Source organism: Pelophylax lessonae (genome assembly GCF_965119305.1).
Source record: "Pelophylax lessonae genome assembly, chromosome: 1".
In the NCBI taxonomy this organism is placed as follows: domain Eukaryota; kingdom Metazoa; phylum Chordata; class Amphibia; order Anura; family Ranidae; genus Pelophylax; species Pelophylax lessonae.
In genome coordinates, this window is record NC_138768.1 from 297,788,212 (window position 1) to 297,813,885 (window position 25,674).

The window sequence follows — 25,674 nt, forward strand, 5'->3', positions numbered from 1 at the left end:
AGGGGGCTCCATGTATGAAGTAGAAGACATGTCAGAGCACAGCTGATCATGGTGACATGTTCTTGTCCTGATCAGGGGGCTCCATGTATAAAGTAGGGCAGGTCCTGGAGCACTGCTGATTAGGATGACAGTTCTTAGTCCAGGCCCTGATCAGGGGATCCCGTGTGATTGGGGGGCTTAATGTATGAAGTAGGACAGGTGGTAGAATACAGCTGGATTGGGGGGGGCATTTATGTATGAAGTAGCAGGGCTCAGGTGTTGCTGTGAGTTCCATGGTGTCCTTAGAATCAAACATGTGCCTGCTAGGTGAAGGGGAGTCCTCCTAATACCAGGATCCAGGTGGGCCCCTTATAAGTTGCCCTCCTTCTCGGGCTCGGCCTGCACGGCCTGGCTATAGGGGGGCGGTGGGCTGTCCTTGGCAGGCATATGGATGGCCTCTTCATAGGAAGGAAGGAGCAGGGGGTTCTTCTCCGGGCCGGTGGGCACTACGATCAGAGCCAGGCCATCGGGTTCCCCTGGCGGAATGCTGACTCTGGTAAGCATGTATCTGTAGTAGGTGAGCACACAGCGTATCAGGTAGATCTTCAGTAGGAGGAGCAGCAGGGACAAGGCGATGAAGAGCACCGAGCCCCCAGCCACCGCCGCCTTGTCCTGCTCGTCCAGGCCGGGAAGGTAGGGCCTAGTGCTGACCATGCGGAGCTCAGAGGGGAAGCGGACGAAGAGACCACAGAAGAGCAGCAGGGAGCCCAGGAAGTCGATGATCTGGAAGGCCAGGAAGGGTAGCAGGAGGCCGGGGCGGCGGCGGAGGACACCGAACAATAGACACAGGCTGAGGAAGAGCAACACGAAGGCCAGAGAGTACATCACAGCTACCGGGCCCGGAGAGCTGAGCGGACCGGGACACACCCCGCCGCATTTCACCACCGCCACTGTCTGCCACACCAACGACTGCAGGCTCAGGAACACGTAATACACTGCCACCCCCAGCACCACCGAGCGGATACTGAAATAACCGCAACACCGCGGCGGCTCCTGTGTCGCCATCGCTATCATTATTCTCCGTTTCCTGAATCTCCTGACGCTGTTCTGAGGGGGGACCGGAAGTGGGAGTGCTTATGAGTAGAGCGTTGTCCCGCCCATACAGGATGTACGTTACGCGGGACTTTCCTCCCTTTGCCAGTGAGTGAGTCAGTGAATAATGAGACTAAAGGGAGTTAGAATGTATTCCCTGTATGTGTTTATGGACATTAGCGGTATTAACGCGTCAAGAAAAACTTTCCAACTTCAAGTAATGCTATAATGTGCAAAATAAAGTCTTATCCGTTAACAGTGAAACAAGTCCTATAAATCAGTATGGTGATATATAGTGAAGGTCATGAGAGCATCACAAAATAAAGTGAGAAAAGTCCCATAAAACAAATGAGGTGTGCAAAAAAACACTAAATTCACAGGTGAGGTATGGAGCCCAGCAATGGTAAAGATGATCAGTGGCAGTCAGATCCCGTCACCAGATGGAATAGATAATATAAGCGCTTACCAAATCGCATGGACCTATAGTGTCATATAGCATACAGGTCAGACGAGCTTAGCAAACACAATCCACACAGGTGAGGTATGGATCTTGGCAATGGTAAAGATGATCAGAGTGGCAGTCAGATCCCGTCACCAGATGAAATAAATTATATATGCTCTTACCAAATCGCATGGACCTATATTGTCATATAACATACAGGTCAGACGAGCTTAACAAAGAAAATCTTGGATTTCTCTGAGATGGATGTTACCAACGGATGTTCCCATAGGCCCACAATCAATGGAGAGGAGGAAGGACAATTCCCTCATTCACCATGTAGCATGTAAATAAGCCAAAGGAGAGTGCATAGTGTAAAACTGCTACAAAAGGTTTATTTAACCACTTAAGCCCTGAAAGATTTTACCCCCTTCCTGACCAGGGCCTATTTTGCGATTCGGCACTGCGTGACTTTAACGGACAATTGCGCGGTCGTGCGACGCTGTACCTAAACAAATTTGACGTCCTTTTTTTCCCACAAACAGAGCTTTCTTTTGGTGGTATTTGATCACCTGTGCGATTTTTTGATCATGCGCTATAAACAAAAAAAGAGCATCAATTTTGCAAAAATAACAATATTTTTCACATTTTTTATATGAAATTCCCCCCAAAAAATGTAAAAATCAACATTTTTTTAACATTTTAGGCCAATTTGTTTTAGGCTACATATGTTTTGGTAAAAAAAATCGCAAAAAGCGTATTTTGATTGGTTTGCGCAAAAGTTATTGCGTTTACTAACTAAGGGAAATATTTTTGTCATTTTTGTTGTTTTTTTTTTAACGAGTAATGGCGGCGATCTGCGATTTTTTTTTTGCGGGACTGCGACATTGCGGAGGACAGATCGGACCCTTGACTGACATTTTTGACACTTTTGGGGTTACCAGTGACATTACTACAGTAATCAGTGCTATACAGATTACTGTAGTAATCTGTTAACCCCTACTGTAGTAGGGGTTAACTTTATTGGAGAGGGAGGGGTTAAGTGTGTCCCTAGGGGCGTGTTTCTAACTGTGATTGGCTGTGGCTACTAGTGTAAGAACAGAGATCAACGGTCCTACATAGTAGAACTGTCTGATCTCCATTCTTACACAGGGAAGAATGACAGGTGGCTTTGTTTCTTTGTTTACATTAGCCGCCTGCCTTTCTTCCGGTGTAACGGACGATCGCGAGTGCCCGGCGGACATCGGGTCCACCGGGCACTCGCACGGGGGGGGGGGGGGTCCGTGACCGCGCGGGGACGCACGCTTGCTCCCTAGAGCCTCACAGGCTAGCTACATAGTACTACGTCGCTTTGCCTGTTAGGGGCTGACCGCCGCAGTAAATAGTCGTGCGGCAGTCGGCAAACGGTTAAAAAGCAGACATGCACTTACAAGCATTCAAGGGTAAAACACCAAAGTAGTAGTCAAGACAGGCTGCCTATGATGAGATCCTCGTCATAGGCTGCCTGTCTTGACTACTACTTTGCAAGCCACAGGAACCTCCTGAAATGTACACAGTGCATAGCCAGCTGTATTAGGGTCACTAGAGATTAGCACCATGTCTAGCATGGCTCACTGCAGGGTCCCAGCAAATGGTCACCTGTAAGTCATCATAAAACAGTTGAGCAAATTGTGGAGAAAACAGAGGGCAGACTATTTGCAGCACAAGCCAGAACAGCTGTAAAAACAGATCTACCATGGCTACACTAAGAGCCAATTCTCCCCTCTACCAACAAATACACAAAGAGGACGGAAGTCACTGAATGGATGGGGATTGGACATCTGCTAGACGAAGTGGTGTGACCGAGGCCATAACTGTGGGAGTACATGTAAATGAAGTGGCGTGTTCCTGGGCACCCCTACCATGTATGATGTAGGACAGCTCCCTAAGTACAGCTGATCGGGGGTGCCTGTGAGATGAGGGCGCTCCATGTATGAAGTAGGAGGACAAGTCCTAGAGTACAGCTGATTAGGGACTACATGGATGAAGATGAGATCCTCATCATAGGCAGCCTGTCTTGACTACTTCTTTTTTTGTTCTACCCGTGGATGCTTATAAGTGCATGTCTACTTTTTTAATAAACCTTTTGTAGCAGTTTTGCATGATGTACTCTCCTTTGGCTTATTTACATGCTACATGGTGAATGAGGGACTTGTCCTTCCTCCTCTCCATTGATTGTGGGCCTATGGGAACATCCGTTGGTAACATCCATTTCAGAGGAATCCAGGAATTTGTTTGCTAAGCTCGTCTGACCTGTATGCCATACGGCAATATAGGTCCATGCGATTTGGTAAGATCATATATAATTTATTTCATCTGATGACGGGATCTGACGGCCACTTTGATCATCTTTACCATTGCTGGGCTCCATACCTCACCTGTGAATTTAGTGTTTTTTTGCACACCTCATTTGTTTTATGGGATTTTTCTCACTTTATTTTGTGATGCTCTCATGACCTTCACTATATATGACCATACTGATTTATGAGACTTTTCTCACTGTTAATGGATAAGACGTTATGCTTATTCCGTATGCACATGTAATGTGAATAATCAATGTTTACAAATTATTTTTAGCGCTGCACTTATGTTTATTTTGTACCTTTCACAACTTTTATTGTCAGTTGTTTGTGCTAGCCAGTGGCGGCTGGTGCTCAAAATTTTTGGGGGGGCGCAAAAAGAAAAATGTAATAGGTATTGCTTCGCACCAAAAAACGCAGTAAAAAAATTGCGTGACTTTGAAGCTGTGCCCCCTTCAATGCAATGAACACTGTGCTGTGCCCCCTTCAATGCAATGAACACTGTGCTGTGCCCCCTTCAATGCAATGAACACTGTGCTGTGCCCCCTTCAATGCAATAAACACTGTGCTGTGCCCCCTTCAATGCAATAAACACTGTGCTGTGCCCCCACAATGCAGAGTTCAGCGTGCATGCCCCTTTCAATTCAGAGCGCCACAGCATTGTCCCCAATCACTGCAGAGCGCCACAGCATTGTCCCCAATGATTGCAGAGTGCCCACAGCATTGTCCCCCAATGATTGCAGAGTGCCACAGCATTGTACCCCAATGATTGCAGAGTGCCACAGAATTGTACCCCAATGATTGCAGAGTGCCCACAGCATTGTACCCCAATAAATGCAGAGTGCCCACAGCATTGTACCCCAATGATTGCAGAGTGCCCTCAGCATTGTACCCCAATGATTGCAGAGTGCCACAGAATTGTACCCCAATGATTACAGAGTGCCACAGAATTGTACCCCAATGATTGCAGAGTGCCACAGCATTGTACCCCAATGATTGCAGAGTGCCACAGCATTGTACCCCAATGATTGCAGAGTGCCCACAGCATTGTACCCCAATAAATGCAAAGTGCCCACAGCATTGTACCCCAATGATTGCAGAGTGCCCACAGCATTGTACCCCAATAAATGCAGAGTGCCCACAGCATTGTACCCCAATAAATGCAGAGCGCCACAGCATTGTACCCCAATAAATACAGAGCGCCTCAGCATTGTACCCCAATAAATGCAGAGTGCCACAGAATTGTACCCCAATGATTGCAGAGTGCCACAGAATTGTACCCCAATGATTGCAGAGTGCCACAGCATTGTACCCCAATGATTGCAGAGCGCCACAGCATTGTACCCCAATAAATGCAGAGTGCCCACAGCATTGTACCCCAATGATTGCAGAGTGCCACAGCATTGTATCCCAATAAATGCAGAGCGCCACAGCATTGTACCCCAATAAATGCAGAGTGCCCACAGCATTGTACCCCAATAAATGCAGAGTGCCCACAGCATTGTCCCCCAATAAATGCAGAGTGCCCACAGCATTGTCCCCCAATCAATGCAGAGTGCCCACAGCATTGTACCCCAATAAATGCAGAGTGCCACAGCAATGTACCCCAATAAATGCAGAGTGCCACAGCAATGTACCCCAATAAATGCAGAGTGCCCACAGCATTGTCCCCCAATCAATGCAGAGTGCAGCGTGCGTGCTCCCTTCAATTTAATGCACTTACCTGGCGGCCGCGGCGGCGGGTTCTTCCCTCCTTGATCCAGTCCGTCCTCTCTGCGGCGGGAAGGAGAGCGGCTTCTCCCTCGTCCTCCGAGCGGCGGTGACGGTGAGTGACTGACTCATGCACCGGCACCGCCCCCATTGTGACGTCAGGGATCGGATGTCCTGGATGATGATTGGTCCAGGCTGGAGCCTGGACCAATCACAGCCAGGATATCCGAAAGTGGGGGTGTCCAATCGCAAGGACTTGCGATCGGGTTACGCCCCCAGACGGCTGCCGATCGGCGCCTCTTCTGGGATGTAACCCCCCCTAGCCACCACTTCCTTTACAAAGGCCGGCGAACCCAATTTTTTTTTTTTTTTAAACTTTATTTGTTCGCTGTCATTTTTTTTTTTTTTTTTTAGGGGTAGGGGGGCGGCGCCCTGGCGCCCGCTATGCACGGGCCGCCACTGGTGCTAGCAGCTTTTCTTTCTTTAGTTAGCGCGGTATTTACATTTTTTCTTTTTAATGCCATAATGTGCTAGTATGCATTGCATTTTATGTAAGGCTTACCTGAAAGGGGAACCTCACCCAAAAGGGGAAGTTCCGCTTTAAGGACTCGTTCCCCGCTCTTTTTGCACCATTGGCACTTTTGGGGGAGGGGGGAGCAAGTACCTGATTTTGACAAGGAAGTTCTTCTTCCTTCCTCCCCCCTGAAGTCTTCTGGGACATGGACAGGTCCCAGAAGACTACCTCACCCAATACAGGATCACTGCACGACTCGTGTATGCACAGTGGGTGCCCGGCTGTGACAGCTTGCGGTGCCCATAGTGAAGATGCCAGCGCCGCCGAGGGAGGACGGAGAATGAAGGCGGCTGCAGTGAGCTCACTGCTGGACCATGGGACGGGTGAGTGGCTGTTTTTTAAAAGTCAGCAGCTACACTTTTTGTAGCTGCTGACTTTTATTTTTTTTTTTATAGGTGCCTGGTCTTCCTCTTTAACTAATTCAGCTCCGGAAGGTTTACCCCCCATTATGACCAGGCCAGTTTCTCTTTCATTCATTGATGGACACAGCTCCTGGTATTCATAACCATTGGGTTATACTGCCTCCTACAGGAGTAGGACACTAGGCAGAAAGAAATTCTGGCTACACCCATGGGCAGTCCCAGGGGGTATACTCCCTCTCTCTGCTATAGCCAGTCAGTTTTTTTCTGCCTAGTCAAGAGTAAGGACCTAGTTCCTTGCTGGGATCTTTAATCCTGGCAAAAATGTTTTAGATAGAAAATGTTTTCCTCCTGGATTTTTCCTGTAAGATCTACTATTAACTGCCAGGAAGGGTGATGGGCTGGATAATCTAGATCCAGTGGTCACCCCAGTCTGGCCAGCGAGTGCACGCAAACCTCAGCTTCGCGGTAGTTTGGCCGTGACATCGCCCCACTAGACGGGGGCTGGCTTGTGAGTTAAACGCCTCGTGAGGTCGCATACAACAAGGTCTCTGCCTGAGTCGCAGCATTCCTCTTGGCTGATAGCCTCCCCACATAGATTGCGACAAGGCTCTGTCTGGAGCAGTGCCCGCCTGGTTCCTGGTATGGTGAGTAGCTGATGCCCGTCTCCCCCTGGAGGGTTTTGGGGTGGACGTGGGGCCCCTCAGGACGATGGGACTCCCGGTTTCCCCTCCTTCCCACAGGCACCCCAGCCTTGCCGAGTCCCTCATTCTGCCCCACTCCCCTTCCACATATGCTGGGGTTGTTTGGGTGGTCTGGCCCCTTTCCTGGGGTGGGGGCAGGGCTCTGACTGGCGATGGGGTCCCGGGGGGGGGGGGGTGCGCCACTGGTGACTGGATGATCGACTCTGCGGGGGGATTGTACCTGGTGGGGACACCTGCCAGGGCCCCCCCGTCCTGCCTGGATCTGTCCTTGAGGCCTGGTCTCTCAATCCTGGGTCCCTGTAGGCCCAATGGTGCTGCCATTTTGTTGTAGCCTTGTGTTGTGTTCTAAACACAGTGGCCATGTTTGTGTAGTCCGGTAGCCATATAACTGTGGTTTGCCATTGAAAATAGTGGCGGCCATGACAGTAGAGCTATGGGGGCGGCGATTTAGGAGACCTGAGCTCCTCCTCATCCCCTGGTGCTGACTCCTGGATCATTTTACTTCCTGATTGCCACAAGTGTAGTGAAGATTATCCTGGTGGCTGCAGGTGCTGGTCTCTGAGGGCGGTGAGTCTGGTGGGGTCTTCTCCCTCAAGGATCACTTGGTGCTTTGGGCCTGGTGAGTCTGGTGGGGTCTTCTCCCTCAATGATCACTTGGTGCTTTGTGCCTGGTGACCGGGTGGTGCTGGCAGCGTGATGGGGGTTGTCACTTAGCAAAGTTTTTACACTTTTTTGTGGGGTCTCCCTGGTGACTCATGGAGTCTTTGGAGCACATTTCCCCACCCGATCCCCTCTCTGAGGCTGCAGGGCCCTTCAGATCCCTACCATTTATCCATGCACTGAAAGCGGTCCTGGAGTCTTTTGTGTCCCGGGTGGAGGTGGCTTGTGTGCGATGGGCTAGCAAAAAGTGCCTTACACTTACACTGGTTATGAATACCAGGAGCTGTGTCCATCAATGAACATCATAGAAATTGATTTTACGGTAAGTCAAAAATCTAATTTTTATGCGATACGGCACTTTGTTACTTTAACTGACAATTGCGTGGTCTTGTGATGCTGTACCCAAATAAAATGTATGTCCTCTTTTTTCCCATAAATAGAGCTTTGTTTTAGTGGTATTTGACCACCACAGCCTTTTTTATATTTTGCCGACAATTAAGGGACACTTTTTTTGTCTGTAGGTGGAATATTATTTTAATTAGGGTCAGGACATTCATTTGTAGGCGTGGTCATTGAGAAATGAAAAAAATGTGGCGCTGTTGCGAAAAATGGGTGTGGTTTCAATTATGCAACATATTGGGCGTGTGGTTAGAGTCTAGAGCTAAAGAGAAAGAGGAATGGAGGGAGAAAGAAAGGTGGAGGGAGAGAGAAATAAAAAAAAGGGAGAAAGAGGTAAATGGGGGGGGGGGGGGGAGAGATAAAGGGAGAAAAAGGAATGGGGAGAAAGAGAGAGAGCTAAAGGGAGAAAGAGGAATGGGGAGAGGGAGAAATAAACAAAGGGAGAAAGAAGGATGGGGGGCGAGAGAAATAAATAAAAGGAGAAAGAGGGATGGTGGGGAGAGAGAAAGAAAAAAAGGGAGAAAGAGGGATGGGGGAGAGAGAAAGAAAGGGGGAAAGAGGAATGGGGGAGAGAGAAAGAAAGAAAGAGGGATGGGGGGGGGGAGAAATAAAGGGAGAAAGAGGTATGGGGGGGGGGTAAAGAGAAAGAAATAAAGGGAGAAAACGGGATGGGGGAAAGAAAGAGGAATGGGGAGAGGGAAAGAAATGAAGGGAGAAATAGGGATGCGGGAGAGAGAAAGAAAGGGAGAAAAAGGGATGGGGGGGGAGAGAGAGAAAGAAAGAAAGAAAGAAAGAGGGATGGGGGGGGAAGAAAGAAAGGGAGAAAGAGGGATGGGGGGGAGAGAGAAAGAAAGGGGGAAAGAGGGATGGGGGGGAGAGAGAAAAAAAGAGAGAAAGAGGGATGGGGGGGGGGAGAGAATAAAAATAAAGAGAAAGAGGGATGGGGGGGGGGAGAGAGAGAAAGAAAGAAAGAAAGAAAGAAAGAAAGGAAGGGAGAAAGAGGGATAGGTGAAGAGAGAAAGAAATAAAAGGAGAAAGAGGGATGCGGGGGGGGAGAGAGAGAGAAATAAAGAGAGAAAGAGGGATGGGGAGAGAAAGAAATAAAGGGAGAAAGAGGTAAATGGAGGGGGGAGAGAAAGAGATGATGGGTAAAGAGAGAGAAAGAGGAATGGGGAGAGAGAAATAAATAAAAGGAGAAAGGGCGATGGCGGGGAGAGAGAGAGAGAGAGAAAGAAAGAAAGAAAGAAAGAAAGAAAGAAAGAAAGAAAGAAAGAAAGAAAGAAAGAAAGAAAGAAAGAAAGAAAGAAAGAAAGAAAGAAAGAGGGATGGGTGGAGGGAGAAAGAAATAAAAGGAGAAAGAGAGATGCGGGGGGAGAGAGAGAAATAAAGAGAGAAAGAGGGATGGGAAGAGAGAGAAAGAAAGGGAGAAAAAGGATGGGGGGAGAGAGAAAGAAATAAAGGGAGAAAGAGGGATGGGGAGAAAGAGAGAGAGCTAAAGGGAGAAAGAGGAATGGGGAGAGGGAGAAATAAACAAAGGGAGAAAGAAGGATGGGGGGCGAGAGAAATAAATAAAAGGAGAAAGAGGGATGGCGGGGAGAGAGAGAAAAAAAAAAAGAAAGAAAGAAGGGGAGAAAGATGGATGGGGGAGAGAGAAAGAAAGAGGGATGGAGGAGGAAGAAAGAAAGAAAGAAAGAAAGAAAGAAAGAAAGATGGAGAGAGGGGGAGAGATAGAGAGAGGACAGGAGAGGACTGCCCCTGCTGCCTACTACATACAGGTTACAGGCAAAACACTTTGTTCTTTGCAGAGAGAGTGACATTCTAGCGCTGTTCGGCGATAATACTGTGGGGTTTATTTACTAAAGGCAAATCCACTGTGCACTACAAATGCACTTGAAAGTGCAGTTGCTGTAGATCTGAGGGGGACATGCAAGGAAAATAAAAAACAGCATTCTTACTTGCACATGATTGGATGATAGAAATCAGCAGAGCTTCCCAGGGCCGCCATCAGGGGGTTACAGGCAGTACATTTGTAAGGAGCCCGAGCTTCCAAGGGGGCCCAGCTCGCACCCTCTACAGAATCAGCCCTGATTAATTTCACCGGCACCATCTCAACCCCTCCCCTCTCATGCAGTGACAGCAAAAGAGATGAGCCCGCAGGTGAACCTGACCAGCTCGCTCCGCTTCGTTCCCTGCTCAGGCGGAGCCTTCTGCTGCAAGGATAGGTAATAATATTCTGATCGGGCAGCACTCAGGCAGGGGGTGTGGTCAGCTGGTCAATGGGGGAGGTGGCCCCAGCCCTCGCAGGTGCATGGGGCAAACACAAGATAGCAGGGTAAGTCACCGATCGAGTTTTGTGTGTGCAGCGATGTGCTGCTGCTGTGCCATTTGTGCCGTTGATTGGACTCACTTTATTTATTCTCCTGAGTCCTCAGATGGAACAACCTGACAAGCTGGCATGATGGAGTTGCATTGTGAAAATGGCTGAGGATGAATCTGGGTGGGGATGAGAGTTACATTATGGAGAGCCTCTTTACTATGTTACTCTCATTCCCACCCAGAATCATCCTCATCCATTTTCACAATGCAATTCAATCATCCTCATCCCCGCCCAGATTCATCCATCCCTCTCCACAATATATCCCTATCCCCACCCAGAATTATCCATCCCTCTCCACAATATATCCCCATCCCTGAAATCTTTGCCTCCTTCTCCCCTGGTGACATTGTGCTGTTACACGTTGTGAGAATCTATATACAGTAGTTAAAGCGTTTGTTACCCCCCCCCCCCCCAAAAAAAAAAAGATCCTGCTCCTTTAAAGCATGTTATACAGCAAAGTGCATGAGCTGTGTAATTTGGCACCCCATATCACCTGAAAAACCTGTCTGATCCTGCCAGTTTATATGCTCCCCTCTGTACATTGCCCACGGTGTATCGTGGCTCCTGAGCCCTGACACCGTGGTGATGGTACGTGCCTCCGTCATCTGCAGCTCTCTGTCCTCCTCTCTGCTCCATTCCCTACTCCCTCCCTGCCTGTCTGCTCCTGTGGCAGGGCCTGCCCCCTCCCCTCCAACTGCATTTAAATCTTTTCTTGTCCTATATAATCCTCTGTGTAGCCTGAAAACTAATGCTCATGTCTCTGTGTTTTATAAAAAAAATGTAGCCTTTACCGTATTTCAGAGCAGCTCCCAGTGATCACGTGACCTGCCGACTCTCTCCTCTCCTCCTCTCACCCTGCCTGACATCAGCAAGGGAATCTCGGCCCCACCCCCTGCATCTGTCAGATGGGGAGAGGAGAGAGCTGGCCGGTCACGTGATCACCAGGAGACGCTCTAAAATACGGTAAAGGCTGCATACTTCTTTTATAAAACCCAGAGACAGGAACATTACAAATCAGGCTACACAGAGGATTATATAAAGTTGTGTACGTGGGTTAACAACCACTTTAATTTTATTAGGCTATTGTTATTTGACTTCTATATAATTGGCTATAATACTGCCATCTTGTGGTTATTTTGGTTGTTGCACCTGCCTTTCTGTCTTTCCCCTCTGTATTCTCTTCGCCCCTCCCATTTTGTGATGTACTTCCTTTTCCTGTTCCTTCATTACGCTTGGGATAAGAGATGACCACATCTGTCTTGGCCTTATGCAATCTGCTCATATCTGGGAACACAGTACCATGTTTTGAACTGCAAATACCGTCTTTCATTCATCTGCAACACCCCCTGCTTGCATAAAGACCAATGCTGATAAAACAGTGTTTGGTGAGTTCAGTTATCTGATAATGGCTGTCCGCGGTGATTATATCTGCTTATACAGGCCAGGCATAGGTCTCAGCAAGGGATAAGTCACTATTACAACAGTTGGAGTCAGAACAGTCAAAACATGTGGTAAAATTCCTACAGCCTGCTATGTATATGTGCGTGTCTGCAATCAAGCTCAGTGCCATTGGCCATTTTGTGAAAGCACATGGTTGCACAAGCTTACTGCACTTCATCTGTGAATGTTGAATACTGTTTCTCTGCACTGGAATGCATTATCTCATCTGTCTAAGCTGATGTTTGTCTTCTTAAAGAGACAGTAACAATTTTTTTGCAAAACTTGAAAAAAATGTCTAGACAAGCCTTTGAGCACTCTTTTATCACCCAATCTACACAGACACATCATGCCTATGACCACACAGATGCACAGGGAGCAGATTCTGCAGATATCGTAGACTAAAGTGTAAGACCCAAACAAACAATAATACCAACACTGAAACTTAGAGAAAACTACAAATCCACTAGAGATGAGTTCTCCAGCAATCTGTCGGATCTTTGGGACAGAACTGCATACTGCTATAAGTTTTGCTGCGAATTAATGATCAACTGGCTGAATTAAGAGACTCTATAGATCACCTATCTACAGCATACCAACAATACCAGCAGCTGTCTGCTAAATACACACCTTTCTTAACCGGTTGCCGACAGCCGCACGACTATTTACTGCGGCGGTCAGTCACGGCCAGGCAAAGTGACGTATATATACGTCACTAGCCTGGGAGCCAATAGCGGGCGGGCGCGCACCGCCAGAGGCGCGCTCCCGCCTTGGCTTGTTCACGGACACCTCCGTGCGTGTGACCGGTGGACCCGATGTCCGCCGGTCACTCGCCATCGTCCGCTGTGAAGGGAGAAAGGCAGGCGGCTAATGTAAACAAAGCTGCCTGTCATTCTTCCCTGTGTAAAAGCACAGATCTAACGGTCCTGCTATGTAGGACCGTTGATCTGTGCTGTTACACACACAGCCACATCCCTGCACAGTAAGAAGCACTCCCCTAGGGACACACATAGTCACTGCATCTCTAATAAAGTTAACTCCTTCCCTGCCAGTGTCATTTTTACAGTAACAGTGCATATGTATAGCACTGATTACTGTAGTAATGTCACTGGTACCCCCAAAAATGTCAGTCAAGGGTCCGATCTGTCCGCCGCAATGTCGCAGTACCACAAAAAAAATCGCAGATCGCCGCCATTGCCACAACAAAAATGACAAAAATCTTTCCCTTAGTTAGTAAACGTAATAACTTTTGCGCAAACCAATCAAAATACGCTTATTGTGATTTTTTTTTTTACCAAACATAGGTAGCAGAAAACAAATTGGCCAAAAACTTAAAAAAATTTAGATTTTTACATTTTTTGGGGGGGGGGAATTTCATATAAAAAAATGTGAAAATATTGTTATTTTTGCAAAATTGTCGCTCTTTTTTTGATTATAGCGCATGATCAAAAAATCGCACAGGTGATCAAATACCACCAAAAGAAAGCTATATTTGTGGGAAAAAAAGGACATCAAATTCGTTTAGGTACAGCGTCGCACGACCGCGCAATTGTCCGTTAAAGTCACGCAGTGCCGAATCGCAAAATACCCCCTGGTCAGGAAGGGGGGAAAATCTTCCGGGGCTTAAGTGGTTAAAGGCAGACTTGTATAAAGTACTCGAAATTTCTACTTGAGTAAAAGTACAAGTGCTCGATCAAAAAATTACTTGAGTAGAAGTGGAAGTGCTCGCAGGAAAAGTTACTTAAGTAGAAGTACTAAAGTATTCAACATTTTTTTTACTTAAGTATTGCAAGTAGTTTTTTCAAAAAATTTGCTACTTAAGTACTAAAAGTAAAAAGTACCAGTAGTTTTGAAAAACAATTTCTACTCAAGTACTGAAAGTAGAAGTACAAGTACTGTGTTATGTAGTTATTAAAGAAAGAAGTCAAAAGTTTGAACATCATATTGTTTTTATTATTTCAAATGATTTATTCAAATGATTAACCTGTGTTTGTTAGTAGTTTCTTGATGCACTTTAAGCGCTGTAGCACCATTTATTTGTTTGTTTCATATTTTCTTTTTATTGGAAAGATTTGGTATAGCAGCTTTTATTATACACAGCCTTTATTTTCGTATGCGCTGATTTACAAATGACATTATACACATTTTTTTGAGCTTTATGCAACCTGCCATCTACTGTTCTGGCAGTGGTAATTTTTTTAAAAGTAACGAGTAACTATGCAGCACAAAAAAAAATATCGGAGTAGAAGTATCGAAATCATCGAAAAAATGTAGTGAAGTAAAAGTAGAAGTAGGAGAAAAAAATTCTACTCTAGGAAAGTACAGATACCGCATTTCGGTACTTAAGTACAGTACTTAAGTAGTTCTACTTCGTTACTATACATCTCTGGTTAAAGGACTCTAATAAAGAAGGCTCTTAAGCAGAACTGACTAAAGGCAGATGAACTAAACCAACAAAGAGATCTTTTAGTGCAAGATGCTAAGGATAAGGCAGAACTCCGCATTGGTCAACTGCAGGAGACCAGATCTCATAAATGCACATCTACTAAGCTTATAGCATGTTTTTCTAGATCTTCTCACTCTAGAAGCTCAACATTAAGCAACAAGCTAATAGAGGCCATGCAAGTCTGGATGCAAGTAAAGTGCGAAACACCTTTGCAAGAAAGGAAACTGAAATGAAAGCTCAAAACAAAGTTCGCCAAGCAGAGATGGAGGCTCAGAGCAAGGCCCTTCAAGCAGAGGGGGAATCCCAAATAAGGATTCTGCAAATGGAAAGGGAGGAAGCAGCTGCCCTAGCAAGGATAAAGGCCCTTGAACAAGCAACAGGAGATACTAATTCAGGCTATTCTGTTCCAGCAGAAATGGAAAATCCAAAAGAACGCACCAGTAAATATGTGCTAAGGCATAGTGTTTGCAATGATACAGAATCATCTTCTGTACCGCCTACTAACATTACTGTTTAGACTCTCGAACCAGAGACCTCCAACCTGCACAAGCCTGAGCCTCGTCAAGTCCACAAGGGAAGTGTATCTACCAGGGTTCGTACGGTCATGAAAAACCTGGAAAAGTTATGGAATGGCAATTTCCAGGCCTGGATAAGTTTTGGAAAATACTTAATGCCAGAAAGTTTTGGAAAAGTCATGGAATATGGGAGAAAGGCGCCACTCAGTGTAGCAGATGTAAATAATTTTATTGACACATATTATGAAATTACATGGAGGTGTAAGTGTCTATCTTCATAGTTCGACGTCCTTCCGGGTCCGCTGTGTTTCTGTCCCTGAGGCTGGCCAGCAGCTGGGAGATGACACTAGGGGAGAACCAATCAGGGGACTCAGTCAGATTGAGTCAGCGGTGAAGCTCATACCTCACTGGAGGGCCACATGAACGTGATGACGCGGGGGACGGTAACCGGTTTCGGAGCATGCGCGAAACGCTCCTTGTTTAGCCGCCGACAGCCGAGAGGAGTTGAGCGGACGGGGTTGAGCGGAGCGGTGTCCGGTACACATAACGCTATATGTATGCCTTATTTGTAATGTGAGTATTTTTTATAAGGGGAAGGGGAGTGTACTATTTGTGATATAATAAAATCATTTAAAACTATACTGCACTATCGGCACCCCTTATTTGTTTTCATTCGCCTCCTATATATTGTTCACATGATATGGCTGAGAACTAACAGATGTATATCCACTATCCATGTGAGTGTCATCTTGTGTGGGAGATTCCAGCCATTTACAGGAATAGAGGAGGAGGATATTGAAGTGGAGAGGAGAGAAAAGCAGATATAATTAAGCGCAGAACCCTGGTAACATTTGGTGAGTGGCCATTGTCACGGGGAGAGCACAGACGTTGTGGTGGAGGTGTTTTGCAGTCCATTAGGAGCAGTCACTTTGAGCACTGGGAATTCTTGACTTAACCGTTTATTGTGCAACGATTAACCCTACAGGACACACTATTGTATATTTGTATGGACAGATACTATCAGGATTTCTGCACTGAAATTATCTTCTCAGGTTGCAATAAGAGATTATGCAGTTTGTTTTGGGACTTTAACCACTTTACCACCGGAGTATTTTGCTGTCTTACGTCCAGGCCACTTTTTGCGATTCGGCGCTGTGCGACTTTAACTGACAATTGCGCGGCCGTGCGACGCCGTACCCAAACAAAATTTCCGTCCTTTTTTCCCACAAACAGAGCTTTCTTTTGGTGGTATTTGATCACCTGTGCGATTTTCACTTTTTGCGCTATAAACAAAAAAAGAGCGTTTATTTTGAAAAAATAACAATATTTTCACATTTTTTTATATGAAATTCCCCCCCAAAAAAATGTAAAAATCAAAATTTTTTTACATTTTTGGCCAATTTGTTTTCTGCTACCTATGTTTGGTAAAAAAAAATCACAATAAGCTTATTTTGATCGGTTTGCGCAAAAGTTATTGCGTTTACTAACTAAGGGAAAGATTTCTGTCATTTTTGGTGTTTTTTTTTAACGCGTAATGGCGGCGATCTGCGATTTTTTTTGCGGGACTGCGACATTACAGCGGACAGATCGGACCCTTGACTGACATTTTTGACACTTTTGGGGGTATCAGTGACATTACTGCAGTAATCAGTGCTATATATATGCACTGTTACTGTAAAAATGACACTGGCAGGGAAGGGGTTAATTTTATTGGAGAGGGAGGGGTTAATGTATGCCTGGTGCTTACTAACATGTGGGGGGGGGGGGAGGTGACTGAGTGACACAAGGACAGATCGCATGTTCAGCTATGCTGAACACTGCAATCTGTCACTCCCTGTCACTGAGGAGATCCGCCCGCTCTGTTTACACAAGCGGGCGGATCTCCAAACTAGATTCCCCGACGATCGGGGAAGAGCAGCGGCAATCGCCGCCGCTCCTCCCCTGGCCCGACTCCCGCTGTGACTGAAAACAGCGGGAGCGAGCCTCCGGCTACGTCGCTGGACGATAACGAGCCACATTGCTGCAGTAGCAGCAATGTGAGCAGTGCTAAAGTGGTTAAGCGCTGCTGAATGTTAATACTGAGGTGTATCTTTGAGCACAATAGTGTTGATTACATTTTATTACATGTTTGAATTTGCACAGCGGTTGTTCAGTTTTTAAAACAGTATTAATAGGTATTGTTTTTATTACTTGTTAATTTTGAGAGTTGGTCATAATTTGCAAAATATCTATTGGAATTTAAGCGCTGGGTGAGTGTTTGCCAGTTTTTCAGTCTAGCAACCACCTCACATATATTCGAATATAGTTGATAATATTGGTTAAATTACAATAGTTAACTTTCGCGTGATCCATCACGTGACGTTCTCTGCGTGGGGTAACCTTTTTTACAGTCTATGGGGGTAAAGCAGTTTCAGCTACTGTACACTACAAAGCTTGTCATTTATTTTAGTAAAAATATGCTGGGTGTAACATGGATTTTCTTCTTATTTAACATGTATACACAGACATTTCATTAAACATTAGGTCATGAATATTTACTTGAAGTCATGGAAAAGTCATGGAATTTTATTGGTAAAAATATGTATGAACCCTGATCTACACAGCAAACCACATCACCTCCTGTTCAAGCACAAGCTAGTTCAAGCACTAGCCAGCAGAAGCCTTAGAGACAGACGCGTAACTAGAACCATAAGGGCCCCAATGCAAGAAACAATGAAGAGCCCCCCGGACCCCTGGCCGGGGCCCTTCCCTTCAAACCTCTTCCCACTGATCTTGGGGCCCTTTACTCTAGTTGCGTGGTCCTTTATTACGGTCCTGCAGCGGGACCCTTTTACAAATTCTGCAGTGGGCCCCCTTCGTGCCATCTTGGGGCCTCCCCAAGTGGAATGCCAGGGTCCGGTTGCAAGTGTGACCTTTGTGATCCTGGAAGTTCACCCACTGGTGTCCAGTAGTTTTTATTTTTTGGTATTTTAAATGTATTATTTTTTATCATTTTATTTTATTTTTTTACATTGTCACTTACTATGACTCTGTCCATTCAGAAAAGGAAGAAGCTGGTAAATTACATGTTTACTGACTCCTTCCTGGTTCTCTATTGTGACACATCCCCTGCAACTGGAAGTGAACTGGATAAGAGGAGTGGCGGGGGCAGCATACAGAGAAACCAATCTCCTCCATTTTCCTCCTGCAGCTACATCTACATGCTGCCCCCTCCTATCCAGGTGTACAGGGGAGCCGCACAGGCGCCCTGGAGCATGGGGCCCGGTTGCAATTGCAACCACTGTAGTTACGCCCCTGCTTAGAGACTAAGCTAAATGCTCTTGCAACGTCATTTTATCATGGTAAACCTCACCCTTATTCACCAGAGAACTTAAAGCCAAAGGGGTCCTACAAGTTACTTTTGCACCAAAGAGTGAAAGATCAGTCCTGTCTGACTTTGCCAGATATATGATTTACCGCAAGCTCATAAACATTAGCCTCTCAAGGTTTGATGACTGTCCAAAGAACTATAGGGCTGTCAGGAGCATCTAGCACTCCTGCTCCTCATTCCAGCATCCTGGTTTTGGCTTAGGCACTCTCCTTGTCTGTCTGTCTGTCCGCCTGCAAGGTGGTTACTGTGGCCAGTCTCTGGGTGGAAACCAAACCTGTTATAAGCCAGCCAAACACTCACTCACATGCTTGTGATAGAGAGTGATATATGTGTCATTCCTGATCAAGCCCCTCTGTCTGTCTGCCTTGCTCTGCTAGTTTGGTTTACCCTGTGTATGACCTTGGACTGGATATTGGACTATTCCCTGAACTCAATATAACCAGTGGAAAAAAGATAATGGCAAGGAGAAGGAGGATAACAAATCCTCAATACTGCAGCTGAGGAGCTGAGGAGACATGCATAAAAGGGATCAGCTGCCGGCTTACCATCGTCCAGACGAAGCTACGCTACTTAGATAGCGAAACGCGTTGACGTCACCAAACGGCAGTGTTAGTCTACTAAGAACCCCTGACGGATGGCGGACTTAAAGTGAAGTCCCGATAACAGCATCTAAAGCCCTAAGTGGAGAGGAATGAACCAGGGGATTATCAGGCGATCACAAACTTCAAGCAGCTGGAAGGTAAAGAGTACTGCACAACGAGGTGAATTATTAATTCTCAATCTTTTGTCATTTATGACTTCAGCGCAGCCAAGCTACAATCCATTTCCCCTGTGTATATAAGAAAAGTAACACCTTTGCACCAATGCATCCACCGCTGATCTGCCGACCTTCTCATGATACATAGTTGCAAAGGGAACAGCCTGCAAGATACAGTTGTAGCCACTTTACACAGTATACAGTACATCTATTTTTTTCTAAACCGCTATGAAGATCACAGGACACTGGGTCACTAACCATCTCATGCACTCCACATAGTTTACAGCCATTTATTGTATCCTGTCAGCAATATCCCAAATCAGCAAACCTGTTTGAATCATAGACCATTTGCATTTCAAATACGGAACTTTACTCATGGTTTATCGCTTCAGGAACAGTACCATTGGTGGCTATTGTGCCTCAGTTTCAGGCTTTTTTTGCTATTTTTGATACAGAAAATGCAATACATACAATATATAGACTTTCTATCACAGCCCGAGCTTCCTAGGGGACCTTTGTGCCAGGGGAATACTTTTCAATCATTGATATATACAGCATTGGCTGTGGATTTATTGCATTACCCCTGTCATTGGAATCTAATACACAACGGCCGGTTGCAGTAATTATATGTGTATATGTGTCTTGTCTCGTTTCTTCATGTTTTATGTTGTCACGGTATTCTCTCACGTCATTTTATACATGCCTGCATGTTTATGTATTGGCATATATATATTTTCACTACATGATTAATAAATATTTGGAATCATTTACTTCGTCTCTCTGCCTAATTTAGGATCTAGCCAAAAAACCTTATTTCTTTCCCACTCCTAGTTGGGATATATTTTTTGCTTATTCCCTGAACTCAGCCTGCCTTTTACCTGGACTGTCAAAGAACCAATCTGCCTGTCTGCTAACCGCAAGTACCTGTTTGCTTTGCTTAGTTTGCGCCTGCCCTGGCGTGGTGGCCAGGCACTATAGCATTGTGTATAAGTCCTTGGACAAGCTCCTGCTGGATTTGTTTTTATCGATGAGCCTTTCTTCTACTGTACATCCATTTTGTAAGTGTTTTTTTAATAGTCTAATAAATTGTGCTGTAATACTGCAGTTAGAGGCATCTCCTCGTCTGTGTAATGCACCAGCTGTCTTACAAGAATTTGTGAATTACATTTTTCGAGTATTTGGGCCAGTTCGTTCTTGTGTATTTGGATGACATCTTGATTTACTCTTCTTCTTTCAGTGATCGTTTCAATTATGTCTGTGCGGTCCTGTCAAAACTCCAGCAACACTCTCTGTATGCAAAACTTTCCAAATTAACTTTTCATGCCTTGGAAGTTTAATTCCTGGGATATATACTGTCCAACACTGGGGTGGCTATGGATCCTGACAAAGTACAGGCTATCACCCATTGAGCTGAGCCTAAAGATGTGAAAGCAGTGCAAAGTTTCCTGGGCTTTGCCAACTTCTATAGGAAGTTTATTAGGAATTTCTCCACCATTGTTACACCAATTACTGCTCTAACCAAAGAAGGAGCCAATGCTGCCGTTAGGTCACCCGAGGCTATTTCTGCCTTTCAAAAACTTAAATCTGCTTTTGTCTCAGCACCTGTATTGACCCATCCTGACCCCACAATGCCATTTACTGTGGAAGTTGATGCCTATGATGTCAGTGTAGGAGCCATCCTTTCCCAACAGTCGTTCTCATCTAACAAGCTACATCCCTGTGCTTTTTTCGCCGGAAGTTCTCCAGTGCAGAGCTAAACTATGACATTGGGAATCGGGAATTCTTAGCCATCAAATGTACCCTTGAGGAATAGTGACAGAAGCTGGAAGGGGCTCGTCATCTATTTGTAGTTTATACCAACCATAAGAATCTGGAATACATTAAAACAGCCAAACGCCCTAACTCTCGTCAGGCCCATTGGTCCCTCTTTTATACCCGCTTTAATTTCAGTATTACCTTCTGTCTTGGTTCTAAGAATGTCAAGGCAGAGGCCGTGTCTCGCAGTTCTGAGCCCTGATCAGAAACTTCATCTAAAATTTATAATATCTTACCTCCAGCACAAGTGATAGGGGCCATTTCACCTGACCTTTCGGGCCCTATTTTAAAGGCTCAGTCTGTGGCTGCATCCAATCTACCCTTAGGAAAGCTGTTTGTTCCCCTCCACCTTAGACTTAAAGTGCTTTGTGAAGGATATTATGCTAAGACGGCCATGCACCCAGGAATCACTAAAACCTTTTCCTTGATTTCTCCCAGGCTTTGTTGGCCCTCTTTCCGTAAGGACTCCTGTTCCTATGTAAAAGCTTGCGAAACCTGTGCTTGCTCTAAGTCCTCAAAGGTCAAGCCCTCTAGACTACTCCTACCCTTGCCTGTCCCTAAACACCCTTGGACGCACATAGCTATGGACCTTATTGTAGACTTCCCCCCCTTAAATGGGCAGCCATCTGGGTGCTAGTGGACCATTTTAGTAAAATTATTGATTTCATTCCTCTTGCCAAACTCCCCTCCTCAAAACTCCTGGCTTCCTTGTCTGAGAAATACTTAGGCTACCAAGGGGGCCCCAGAACATTGTCTCCGACAGGGGTACACAATTTGTTTCCAGGTTCTGGAAAGCCTTCTGTGACCTCTTGGGAACCAGCCTCTCTTTTTTGTCTGCCTATCATCCTCAAAAGAATGGGCAAACCAAGAGTATGAACCAGTCCCTGGAGACCTATCTTCACTGTTTTGTCTCTGATAAGCAAGTGGAATTTCGGTCCTCAGCATTGCCCTAGGCTGAATTTGCCTACAATAACTGGCCTCATTCTTCTACTGGAATTTCTCCTTTCGATTGAGTTTATGGCTTCCATCCTAAATCCTGTTAGTTCTCGGACATTTATTCTGACATTCCCGATGCTAACACCACAGTTCACACATTTTCTCAGATTTGGAGTAAAGCCCAGGCTAACTTGTCCCCTAGCTCTGCAGCCCAAAAAGGCTTTGTGGATCGTCTCCCCTTTCAGGCTTCTCAGATTAAGGTCAGGAATCAGGTCTGGCAGTCCTTGAGAAATCTGTCTCTTAAAGTTCCTTCACAGAAACTGGCTCCTAGGTTTATTGGGCCTTACAAAGTTATTCACCAGGTAAACCCAGGATTGTTTAAATTACAGCTTCCTGCCTCTGAGTATCCCTAATGTTTTCCATGTTACTCTTCTAAAACCTCTTTAGAAGGATACCATTGTTTCATCTCAGCCTCTGCTCATGGTAAACGGACAGGAAGAATATGAGGTAGAACATATTCTGGACTCCAAGAAAGTAAAGAATTCTGTCCAGTATCTGGTGGCCTGGGCAAAACAGGGCTCAAGATATAAAAGAGACTATAATGTATCTTTTCCTCTATTCTCATATTTTTGCAGGTTCATCAGTGAACAAGCCTGGATGAGAAATGATCCCAGAATTAGCTTCTTTGAGTCTAGCCTGCCTGCTTCATCATTATTGTAGCATCCTCCTAGGTAGGTGCTAGTGAGAACGTATAGTTTGTGCTCTGTCTGTATACCAGAAGAGTTGCAGGTAAATCTATATTGTTCTCTGCCTACCAGAGATCAGGTTCAGTTAGTGAGGTCTGCTCATTGTGCTCAGAGTGCAACTCATTCTGTCTAGAGATTGTTTCACACTGATCCAATAGGGAGGCATGTTGGACATTGGGAGGAAACCTGACGAATGGGTGCATGGGCTTTTGACACAGTTCTGACAATTGGTATAGGGAAAGTTGCTTCGTGCATGTTGGGAAACTGTATAAAAGCCAGGAGCACATGTGCTCAAGGTCTTCCATTGGGGAGCGGAGTCTCGGCTGCCTCCTCTTTAGAGGTGTCATGCGGCCTGAGGGCCGGAAGTGTAGCAGTGAGGAGCTGAACCCAGAGGTCCAGGGAAGCTGACTGAGAGGGGGGACACTGGAGGATCTGTAACTTGGTTTGCGAGTGTGTTACAAGAGGTGCAAATGTTTTTCATAAATTTTAACTTGATAACCAAGCAATGTCTTGCAATTCGAGTAGCGTCATGTAAAAACTGAGTATAAAAGAGGAGAGAAGAGCCTCTAAGTCTAGCAATATGGTTACATTTAATGAAGGTACAACATTTAACAACTCACATGATTGATGATTAAAACAGGCACATCTAAGTATGCAGGCACCTGGGGTAAATCTGTCCACATAGACTGTGCTCCGCACCTCTGTCATCTCTCACTGCTTTCAGTCTACAATCGTGACTAGGAAGACTACCCTGCAGTTGAACAATCTGAAAGCGAGGCTTGAAGCGCTCGTGGAGCGCAGCGTGGAAGGGATAACGTCGATGGTGGTGGCAGTGCGGAGGACAGTCTATGTGGACAACTTTACCCCAGATGCCTGGATACTTAGATGTGCCTGTTTTATTTAATACTTTTTATATGAATAAATGATTGTGGAACTAATCATCTGAGTTTTCGTTATTTCTTATGGGAAATTTGCTTTGATATATGAGTGCTTTGGATTACAAGCACATTTCCAGAACAAATTATGCTCACAATCCAAGGTTTTACTGTATTTGTAAAACATTTTGAAAACCATTTATCATTTTGCTTCCACTTCACATCACAATTATGTGCCACTTTGTGTTGGTCTATCACGAAAAATCCCAATAAAATACATTTACATTTTTGGTTAAAACAAAATGTTGCTAATGCTTAATGCTAAAACCCGCTGTCGGCTGATGTGGATTGTCAGGATTCACCCAGAAGCCTGGAACGACACCTGGCTCAACCTCTCAGCTATCTGCTGAGATTCTGAGCCAGCCCATCCGCACTCTCCACAGCCCAGCACTCTAGGGAGTGCTGGAGGAGCACAACAGAGAGTCCAAACTTCTCTTTTAAGGGCCTTTAACCACTTCCATACCGAGTCATGTAAAATGACGTCGGCAAAGTGGTTGTCTAGATCCGGGCCGCCGTCATATGACGTCGGCCCGTTCTAGCTGCTACTGCGCGCCCCCGGCGGCGCGCAGCGGCGCGATCAGGGATGAGGCTCGTCCCTCGGACATAGCCCATCCCTGATCAAGGTAAACAGCCAATAGAAATTGGCTGTTTACCACGTGATCGGCTGTGTCAATCACAGCCGATCACATGAGCGGCTCCAGCACGAGCCGCTCGTTCTCTCTGCAATGCGCGCCCCCGGGGGCGCGCAGAGCAGCGATCGGGGACGAGGCTCGTCCCTCGGACAGAGTCGATCCCCGATCTAGGTAAAGAGCCAATGAAATTGGCTCTTTACCACGTGACCGGCTGTGTCCAATCACAGCCGCTCACAAATGTCAACAGAGAACACGGTAACTAGCTGTCACCGTGTTCTCCTCCTCACACACTGATCCTGTGTGAGGAGGAGATTGCGATAACTGCTAGTTACCAACTACAGTGCACCTTAAACACACTGATTGCCCCCCCCCCCCAATAAAGAGCACCTGGCACTAGCCCATCAAAGTACCCGAGTACCTGTCACCAGCCCATCAGGTACTCAGATGACAGGTACTTGGGTACTCTGATGGGCTGGTGACAGGTATTCGGGTACTCTGATGACAGGTACTCAGGTACTCTGATGACGGATACTCTGATGACAGCTACTCGGGTACTCTGATGACAGGTACTCGGGTACTCTGATGACGGGTACTCGGGTACTCTGATGACGGGTACTCGGGTACTCTGATGACAGGTACTCGGGTACTCTGACGACGGGTACCCGGGTACTCTGACGACGGGTACCCGGGTACTCTGACGACGGGTACTCGGGTACTCTGATGACGGGTACTCGGGTACTCTGACGACTGGTACTCGGGTACTCTGATGACGGGTACTCGGGTACTCTGATGACAGGTACTCGGGTACTCTGATGACAGGTACTCGGGTACTCTGATGACGGGTACTCGGGTACTCTGATGACGGGTACTTGGGTACTCTGATGACGGGTACTCGGGTACTCTGATGACAGGTACTCGGGTACTCTGATGACGGGTACTCGGGTACTCTGATGACGGGTACTCGGGTACTCTGATGACGGGTACTCGGGTACTCTGATGACAGGTACTCGGGTACTCTGATGACAGGTACTCGGGTACTCTGATGACAGGTACTCGGGTACTTTGAGTACCTTTCAACGGAGTACCCGTCATCAGAGTACCTGAGTACCTGTCACCTACCCATCAGAGTACCCGAGTACCTTCCACCTGCTCATCAGAGTACCTGACGCCTGAAGTACCCAAGTACTTGCCGCCTGCTCATCAGTACCCATCACTACTCATCAGTACTCATCAGTACCTATCACGTATCAGTACTGATCATCAGTACCCATCAGTACAGTATCACCTATCAGTCAGTGAGTACTACTCATCAGTACCTATCACCTGCCTGTCACCTGCCCATCAGAGTACCCGAGTACCTGTCACCTGCCTATCGGAGTACCCGAGTACCTGCCACCTGCTCATCAGTACCAGAGTACCTGTCACCTGCCCAACAAAGTACCCGAGTACCTGT

General features: G+C 46.2%; 1 protein-coding gene across 1 annotated transcript; it reads right to left on the reverse strand.

Moving 5' to 3' along the window:
• Positions 1-249: 249 nt before the first annotated feature.
• Positions 250-1,087, reverse strand: LOC309569752 (lysosomal-associated transmembrane protein 5-like). Its single transcript, XM_082275748.1, has one exon. The coding sequence runs from the start codon at positions 1,051-1,053 to the stop codon at positions 349-351; it is 705 nt and encodes a 234-aa protein (XP_082131874.1). The 5' UTR covers positions 1,054-1,087; the 3' UTR covers positions 250-348.
• Positions 1,088-25,674: the final 24,587 nt, after the last annotated feature.

Coding starts and splice junctions, on each gene's coding strand:
- LOC309569752 (XM_082275748.1), bottom strand. CDS start 1,053: ATGATAGCGATGGCGACACAGGAGCCGCCGCGGTGTTGCGGTTATTTC.